The following is an 8,917-nucleotide window of genomic DNA, read 5'->3' as shown; positions in this document are numbered from 1 at the left end:
AGTCCTGGTCCTGGTAGACGGGGTTCCTCAGACGGTCCTGGTTCTGGTCGGGTTTTGCTGGGTGATACTGAAGTGCCTTGTTTCTTGTCCACGGGGCACTTTAAGAAAGGACGCACTTCGACCCCGGTCCTCATCTCGGACCTGAGGCTCGGTCCCATACGAAGCCCAACGAACGCCACGGGGGCCGAGGGCTGACGCTGCCTTCAGGTGCTGCTGGGAACGTGAACCTTTCCACTAGTGAATTTAACATTAGTGTTGCGTTCAAGTGCTTTTGTTGTCGTAGCAAAATGAAGAACGGCTGAACACAGTTTATGGTGACCTGCTACATGTTCATTCATCTGATGCAGCATATTTAATTTTTTTATGCTATAAATGTGCAAAATCATCAGCCAACAGCAGCAGAAGGTTCATAAAAGCGTTGTTTACCGTTGGCTGTGAATCCCTTGTTGAAAAGGTCAAAGGTTATTTTCATCTCATGTTAAATTTGTGGAAAACACGTCATGAGGCATTCATGTGTCATTTTCAAGGTCGTAACTAGGGCTGTGTATCAGCAAGAATCTGGTGATACGATACAAATCACAATACTAGGATCACGATACGATATATCATGATATATCATGATACTGTTAAAAAGACAATTTTTTTTTTTTTTAATGATTATTTCCTGGAAGAATTGAATTACACCAGAAATCTGCACAAATACTAAACACATTTATATTTGATCCCAACAGGATCTAATGTTATATCACAAAATGTTCCTGTGTTCAAACTGAAATTCTGTTTTACAGACATTACAGTTTAAGATCCTGTTCAAATGTTCATATTCTGTTAGTTCAGAACTAACATGAGAACAGTATTTTAGTTCATTCCCAACAAAGGAACTGCCATCTGCCTCTCAGACAGTAAAAAGTGCTTTTAAGATGCTTCAAATAAACATTATTTAATAAAACAGTGTTAAATAATAATAAATAGGACGTAAACAAAAAGAAAAACTAAAAACTTAAATGAACCTCCACCATATCTGCATTTGAATAAATACCTAAAAAATATCAATACAGTACTTTTTAATATTGATACAGTATTGTGAAATGAAATATCGCGATATATTGCAGAACTGATATTTTCTAACACCCTTAGTGATAACTAGTATTTACCACAGTTCCCATAGCACATGAAGGCAGCATTAGCGGCGGCTGTCATCGGCTTTTGGGAGCGTTTCAGAATGTGGTCCTGGACAGATCCTGGATCTCTGTGGTCAACTACTGAGTCCTGGTCCAGCGGGTCGGACTGTTTCGTGGCAGTATGAAATGTGCAATGATGGAGCAGGTGAACGCATCGGTCACATGTCCTTCCGTTTGTCAGCATCGTTTTTTTTTCCATCCTGTCTGCTTGGGTTTGTCGTGTTTTTCAGCCTCATTCAATCCCTCTCGTCTTGTAACTGGATCCACGTCACGTTGAAGGTGGTTTCCACAGCGCGTACTCGCACAACATGAAGTTATTTAATGCGTTTCCTTTTTTCCCCTCCGGTTGCTACGGGCAACCATCCGTCTCATCCTTTCCAAATCAGCTTCTGTTTCACGTGCTACGACCAGAATAAAAGTAAAGATATTGTAAATGTGCATTTCTATCATAATGTGGCGTTTGTGGACACATTTTGAAGACATCTCCAGTGTTTTTCCTTTTGTACAGACCCCGACTGTATGATAACCTGAAGTTCCGTTTCCGTTTGGCACTTGTATGTAATTGTATGCTTTTGTTATACATTTGTATATTGAGAAGTGTTTTGAGTCGAGCTATTTAATATCTTGCACTGTTAATAACATGTACTTTTCTGTACAGACAGTTTTACGGTTTTAACTGTAGTTTAAGTGTAAATACCGAGGGTTTCCGCATGTCTTTTTTCCTCTTTTCTTATTAGTTCTTTGGGTTCATTTACTGTTATTTTTTTCTGCCTCGTTCATAGTTTTCTGTTCGTTTTCCTGTTTCTTTTTATTATTTTCAGTTTTCGGCTTTTGTTTGTATTCTGTTTTTTTTGGGGGGTTTTTTCTATAGCTTATGCTCGTAAGAGAAGAACGATCGATTGTTTTCGGTTGAACCGTTTTCCGCCTGAAGCTGAAGCTGTATGAACTTGTAAATGGAAAATGGTCTTAGTTTAAGTGAAACTAACGGAGCTTATTGGAAAATGCTTAATAGTATTTATTAGGCTCATCTGATGATGGTCATGTGTAATTTATTGTAAAAATGTAAGCAAAGCAGAAGCCTCTGTTTGAAATAAATGCCATAGTTTGTGAAGTATCTGCTGCATATTCTACTGTTTCATTCAGTTTCAGTCCAAAGTAGTTCTGTTACAGTGGAATCATCTCACATTTTTATTCCTGTTTTTTTTTTTTTTTTTTTTTTTCCCATTTCCTCCATTATGCCATTCCAAGTCTCTTTTTGTCATTGTTGTCTTTTTACATTGTTTTCCTCTTTACTGCCAATATATTTATGGCCTTCTACAGTTAACATTGTTGTTTTACAAACTTTTTGTTTTAATCTTTTTTTAAATTTATTTAAACCCTTTAATTTTTTTTTTACCTCATTTTCACCATTTTATGTCTCTTTCATCTATTTACATAATTTTTGTTTTTTATCATTTCTTTTTCCGGTCTGGTTTCGTAATGACATGTCATTTTAAGTTGTTTCTAAATGTGAATCATGTCCAAAAAAAAAGTGGAACTATTTGGATTTTCAGGCCAAAAATAGTTCTGGTGTGATCAGTTTTGGCCTCAATGTGTTGTAGTCCCTTAGTTAATTTCAAAATTCCAAAAATTATCCCAAATGTGTATTTAACAAATATAAGACATCCGTGAACTCAGCAGGATCTGTTATGAAATGTGATTGAAATTTATTCAGAACAGTTACAGAATCATCGAATTAATCAACAACAAATGTGATAGTCACTTTTACAGTTTTATGTGAATGTTCTGTTGACTCAAATGTTTGTATATTTGCATCAGTCTTCATTTAACTGTGTTCAAACTGTTGTAACTGAGGAATCTCCAGCTGTGGAAATTGTTTTTTCAGGTCTGCGCCCGGTTGTCCCCTTCCAAGATGGCGGCGGCTTTAGTAACAACTCAGCTTAACTGATGTTTCTGATCTTGTACACGTTTGTGCCGCACATTGATCGACTATCTGACAGATCTGTAGGAACTGACTATGAGTTTCAGCCTGCAGGAGAACATTTCATACCTCTGTTCTTGTATATATCTTCCTAATACGTTTTATTCGTAGCGTCCCCTACCAAGATGGCTCCTCTACCGGAAGCACCATTGCGTGTGTCGTCACTGGTCACGTGTCTCCTCCCAGCGCCCTCTGCGTTAGCTTGTAGATGCTGTGATGCTAACGGCGCAGTGATGATGAGCGGCCGGACGGGTGCGATTGTCGCCGGGGTCTGCGGAGTTCTGTTCGTCGCATACTGTATTTATTTTGACAGAAAGCGACGGAGCGACCCGCACTTTAAACAGAAGCTGCGTGAACGTAAGTGTTTGACATTTAGAGGCTGAATAAAGTTAGCAAACACTGTTTAGTGCGTCTAAAGGCTGTTAGCATGTGGCTAGTTGGCTAACTCCATGTGACAGTAGATGACGTTAGAAAGTAGATTTACAAAACGAGAATCTTGAATTAGACTGGTTTACTCATTTTTCCTCTTAATTAATTTTCAGTTACACAGTGAATGTCTTTGTAACTTAGTCAGCTGTGGAAAAACTCGTGGTTGCGCATGTTTCTAGCTAATGTTAAATGCTAACAAGGGTCACGTGTTTAACCTCAGTGTGAAGGAAAACACATTCTAAAGTCTGATTTGTTTCACAGGCCGGAAAAAACAGAAGAGTTCTACTGCGAAGTCTGGGTTGGGAAAGGTAAGCCTCACAGGGAACATCCATCAAAGACTGTTAGAACCAGTGTTTCCAGGTTGTAATTGTGTTTGTTGGTGTTGAAGCTCCCAGACCTAAAGGACGCGGAAGCTGTTCAGAAGTTCTTTCTGGAGGAAATCCAGTTGGGAGAAGAGCTGCTGTCACAGGGTGAGACACGTGGACCTGAACATGCTACAAACACCAGTACATATGAGATGTGGAGGTCAGGTCGGGGTACAGGACAGTTAGTGTGGTCCTCTTTTAGGAAAGTGTGTGTGAACATTTCCTGTTTTCACTCATATCTGACAAAAACATCTAGAACAGTCTTTAGCAAAGCAGAGAAGGGTGACATAACCTAGAATATCAGTCATTATTAATGATCATGATAAATGTTTAATTATTAGCCCTGACTGCAGTTGTAAAACTCCAGAATAAAAGTAGTGAAATGTGGTAAATTAGGTGTTTTCATGGAGATGTCACATTTCTGTAATAATGGTTCTGAAATATTGAAGATAATCAATCAGACATAATTTACTGTAACTGCATCTGAGAGTTAATTCATACTCTAACCCTGAATGAACATCAAGAAAATCTCACTCTGTTCTATGACACTAACATACACAGTTAAAAACTAGAAAAGCACTCGGAGAGCGCAGACCTCCGCCAAGGCAAATCCGTCCATAACTTTTTGAGTTATCTCGTACACGGACAGACAGACAAACCAACGCTGGTAAAAACATAACCTCCTTGGCGGAGGTAACAACAAAAAAAAGTTATCTGATATGAGTCTTTTACGTGGTTATTTATTTATCCCTGAATGATTCACAACCTTCTAGTAACTTATAAGTAACACTGGTGTAATGAGTAAAAATCCTCTAGAGTTAAAGTAGTGAAACTTTCCCCAGTTTAAGTCACTTATACATGTAAGTTCAGTCTAAATCCTGTTGTCTGTAGTCACACATACAGTCTGTGTCGAAATGTCAAATAGTGTCAATTAGTGATAGAATGAGTTTGAGTCCAGAGGCTAACACCATCTGTTCATGACAATACATTCACTTATAGGTTCTATGTACTGGAACATTCACCAATCTACTGGATAAATGCACACAAACCAGTTTATATATATAATAATGCTTTTTCATATACACTGAAAACATCAGATAAACAGCACTTTTCATTAGTTTGAACTTTAACACATTTAATCTAAGGGGAATCATTTATAATAAACTGCAGGTCAGTGAATTGTAAGTATTTTAATAGTTTCATAGACTTTTATTATTGGTAAATCACAAAAACAAAACAAAATGAGCAAAAATAATAAACTTTTTTTAAAGTGGGAAGTGAATATAAAACTGGGCAAATATGAAGAAAATAAACCATTAAATGAACAAAACAAAGAGAATAATGAAAGATATTAATAAAATGATTTTTAAAAATGGTGGGAAATTGTCATAAAAATCAACAGAAAAACTATACATATATGTAAAATAATACTTTATTATATACACTGAAAACAGCAGACATTTGGTCATTGGTTTTAAATTCATCTGATTAAAGGATGTGAGGTTGAATGAAGTTAATCTGAGGATGATTATTTATAATAAACTGTGGATCAGTGAAAGTTACAGTATCCAAGTGGGTCAAGTATTTGTTCCAGACAGAAACACAGCTGTGATTAAGGACTGAATGGTTGTTGTTGTGAAGCTGGTGTTTGTTTGTTTGTTTGTTTGTCTGCATCCTTCATAAACCCCCCGGTTATCGTCTGTGGTCTCTGGGATAAGGACGGATGCCACATGAACCTTAGAACCATCCAAAGCTGAGAGTCGGTGTCAGTGGGTCTCAGTTATTTCACCTCTAAGACACGAACACGAGGCTGGATGTTCTAGAACCTTCTAGAACCTTCCACTTCCAGTGTTTGTTTACTGTTGTATCTGAAACAGGAAGTGTTTTCAATGTGAACAAACCGACTGGGTCTCAGACCTGCATATGTGGTTCAGATCAGAGTCTAAACCTGGACCAGATCAGTGGTTCAGGTCAGGGCTAAAGGCAGACGTTTGGGTCTTTAAGGGTTAAAGGTGGACGTTTGGGTCTTTAAGGGTTAAAGGTGAATGTTTGGGTCTTTAAGGGTTAAAGGTGAATGTTTGGGTCTTTAAGGGTTAAAGGTAAATGTTTGGGTCTTTAAGGGTTAAAGGTGGACGTTTGGGTCTTTAAGGGTTAAAGGTGAATGTTTGGGTCTTTAAGGGTTAAAGGTGAATGTTTGGGTCTTTAAGGGTTAAAGGTGAACATTTGGGTCTTTAAGGGTTAAAGGTGGACGTTTGGGTCTTTAAGGGTTAAAGGTGAATGTTTGGGTCTTTAAGGGTTAAAGGTGGACGTTTGGGTCTTTAAGGGTTAAATTAGTGGATTTTTTATTGTAAACCTCAGCTGTTTGTGTGTTAACCGTCCTCATGTCCTTGGTTGTTGACGTCCTGCGTCTCTCTCTCTCTCTCTCAGGTGAGTTTGAGCGCGGCGTGGACCACCTGACCAACGCCATCGCCGTCTGCGGTCAGCCTCAGCAGTTGCTGCAGGTCCTCCAGCAGACGCTGCCGCCGCCCGTCTTCCAGATGCTGCTCACCAAACTGCCCAGCATCAGCCAGGTAAGGACCGACCCCACCCCCCACCGCCCGCCCACCGCATCCTTCATAAACCCCCCAGTTATCGCCTGTGGTCTCTGGGACAAGGAAGGATGTGAGATGAACCTTAGAACCATCCAAAGCCGAGACTCTGGTGTCCGTGGGTCTCAGTTATTTCACCTCTAAGACATAAACAGTAATGCTGCCTTCAGGGGCTGTGGGAATTATGGGAAATACGAACTCTGAAATGTCACATGAACGCCTCTTAATATCATATTTTCCACTAGAGAACTGGGAAAAAATGTTGTTCCACTAAATGAAACTAATGCTGCATTCAGGTGCTGTGGGAATTATGGTAATACTCGTTACGACCTCTGAAATATCACATGAACGCCCCCTCATGTCGTACTTTTCGCTATTAAACCGGGAATAAATGTTGATCCATTATATGAAACTAATGCTGCCTTCAAGTGCTGTTGGGAAAATTACCCTTTCCACTAGTGAATTCAAAGTTACATTTAGTGTTGTGTTCAAGTGCTTTTGTCGTCAGTGAAATGATAAATGTCTGACACTTTATATTGACCTGATACTTTAGTAAAACAGGTTTGGATGCTTTAATTCGTCTGATGCAGCATATTTGATTTATTTTTTGCACATTGTTTATATTATAAATGTGTAAAATTATAAACAGCAGCAGAACGTTAATAAAAACAACATTCATCATTGACCCTGAATCCATCAGTTACATTTTCCTCCCAGGTCAGTGGATTTAAAATACACCAAACATTTACTAACAGGCAGAATATTGGTCCAATTACACAGATTTATATGAAGACAGTTATCTGCTCATATTTGTTCAGTTTATTCACATTTTAGTTTGTAAATGTAAAAACTTTCAAGTAATTTAACTTTTTTTTCACTAAATCACAGTAAAGTATTGAGTCATTATTTATAGTTTGTGTTATTTTCCTGGTTCTGATCCATATTGGTCTGAATGTGGAACCTGAACTAAACTGATTTAAACACCTTTTATTGTTAATATCGTCAGTATTTTTCTGTTTCTTACGTTCATCCCATTGGACCGGATCAGACCCATTGGCGGCCCAGTTCCGGTCTGCGGACCGTATGTTTGACCCCCCTGATTTAAAAGCACAAACCAACGTAAACTCATCCTTTCACCTTTAATGACCAACACCAACCTGCTGTTTCCTCATCATGTGTCAAACATGGCTGACGTTGTTAAATCTGATCCAGGGTCAGATTTTCTCCTTCTGTTTTTGTTTTGCTTGTTTAACGACGTGTTTGTTGTTTCCAGCGAATCATCAGCGCTCAGTCTTTAAGCGAAGACGACGTGGAGTGACCGTACGGGATGGTTTCTGGGTCCTTAAAGGGATCGTAGACGCTGCGGCCGCCGGAACAGTCATCGGACGCAGGTCACATGACCAGCGCCGTCCAATCACACGACTCCTTCAGGAGTTCAGGAAACACATTCCACCAGTCGCCACCGCCGCGTCGGCTGTATTTATTTGTGTCTGAGGTTTGATGTTGTGTGGGTTCATATCATGTTCTTATGTTGTTAGATGTTATTTTTCTATTTTCTGTCACATTTGAACATATTTTTGTGTAAAATCATTCAATAAAACATGGAAATGACTGAGCGGTGCAGTGTGTGTTTGTACCAGCAGGGGGCGGCAGAGACACACGGAACAGCCCACCGCACCTGAACAGCACATGGAAACAAATGAGAGAAGGTCATTGAACGCATCTGAGGATTCAAATGACTGTAATGAACCTGGAACAAAAACACCTGAAATCTGTTTAAAAACCAACAGTGAAAACTATGGACAAGGTACTGAGAAGAAAAGGATTATGGGAAATAAAAACAGAAAAAACTACCAAGATAAAATGAATGAGAAAAAGGATAAAACTAAGAATAAAATGAACAAAATCTGCAAAATATATATATATATATATATATATATATATATATATATATATATATATTTTTTTTTTTTTTTTTTTTTTTAAATTAGCAAAAACAAATGGAATGTGTTGAATGTTTCCCCTCAGGATGAGTTGAGTGTGTGAAGTTGTAGTGTGTGTGTGTGTGTGTGTGTGTGGGGGGGGGGGGTAGTGTGTGTGTGTGGGTTTATTTCTTGAACATTAACTGGACCTGTGTGGTTGTGTTGTTCAGTTGTGTAGTTGAGTTGCGGTCCTGGGCGCTGCTGCCGGGGCGTCTCAGTTGTTGTCAGTCTCTTGAGGTCCAGTAGATCTGTGGTTCTGGTCTCTATCTGCTCCTGGTCCTGGTCCCTGTCCGGGTCCCTGTCCTGGTGTGTTCAGGTGCAGTATGAGTCAGCTCCTGGTCCAGTTCCTGTCCCTGTCCACTGGGGGGCACTGTGGCTCCAGGCTGGTTTG

General features: G+C 39.2%; 1 protein-coding gene and 2 non-coding genes across 3 annotated transcripts; all 3 read left to right on the top strand.

Moving 5' to 3' along the window:
- Nucleotides 1-3,365: 3,365 nt before the first annotated feature.
- LOC115416872 (mitochondrial import receptor subunit TOM20 homolog) lies at nucleotides 3,366-8,156 on the top strand. Its single transcript, XM_030130751.1, has 5 exons — nucleotides 3,366-3,519; nucleotides 3,853-3,899; nucleotides 3,980-4,061; nucleotides 6,384-6,526; nucleotides 7,818-8,156. Exons 1-5 carry the CDS (start codon nucleotides 3,396-3,398, stop codon nucleotides 7,860-7,862), a joined length of 441 nt encoding a protein of 146 aa, XP_029986611.1. The 5' UTR covers nucleotides 3,366-3,395; the 3' UTR covers nucleotides 7,863-8,156.
- Nucleotides 5,625-5,758, top strand: LOC115416873 (small nucleolar RNA SNORA14). The gene has a single exon (XR_003935039.1). It is a non-coding gene; the product is annotated as a small nucleolar RNA SNORA14 (small nucleolar RNA).
- LOC115416874 (small nucleolar RNA SNORA14) lies at nucleotides 6,561-6,695 on the top strand. Its single transcript, XR_003935040.1, has one exon. It is a non-coding gene; the product is annotated as a small nucleolar RNA SNORA14 (small nucleolar RNA).
- Nucleotides 8,157-8,917: the final 761 nt, after the last annotated feature.

Source organism: Sphaeramia orbicularis, unplaced genomic scaffold (genome assembly GCF_902148855.1).
Source record: "Sphaeramia orbicularis unplaced genomic scaffold, fSphaOr1.1, whole genome shotgun sequence".
Taxonomy (NCBI): domain Eukaryota; kingdom Metazoa; phylum Chordata; class Actinopteri; order Kurtiformes; family Apogonidae; genus Sphaeramia; species Sphaeramia orbicularis.
This window is presented reverse-complemented; position numbering and strand designations above follow the sequence as displayed.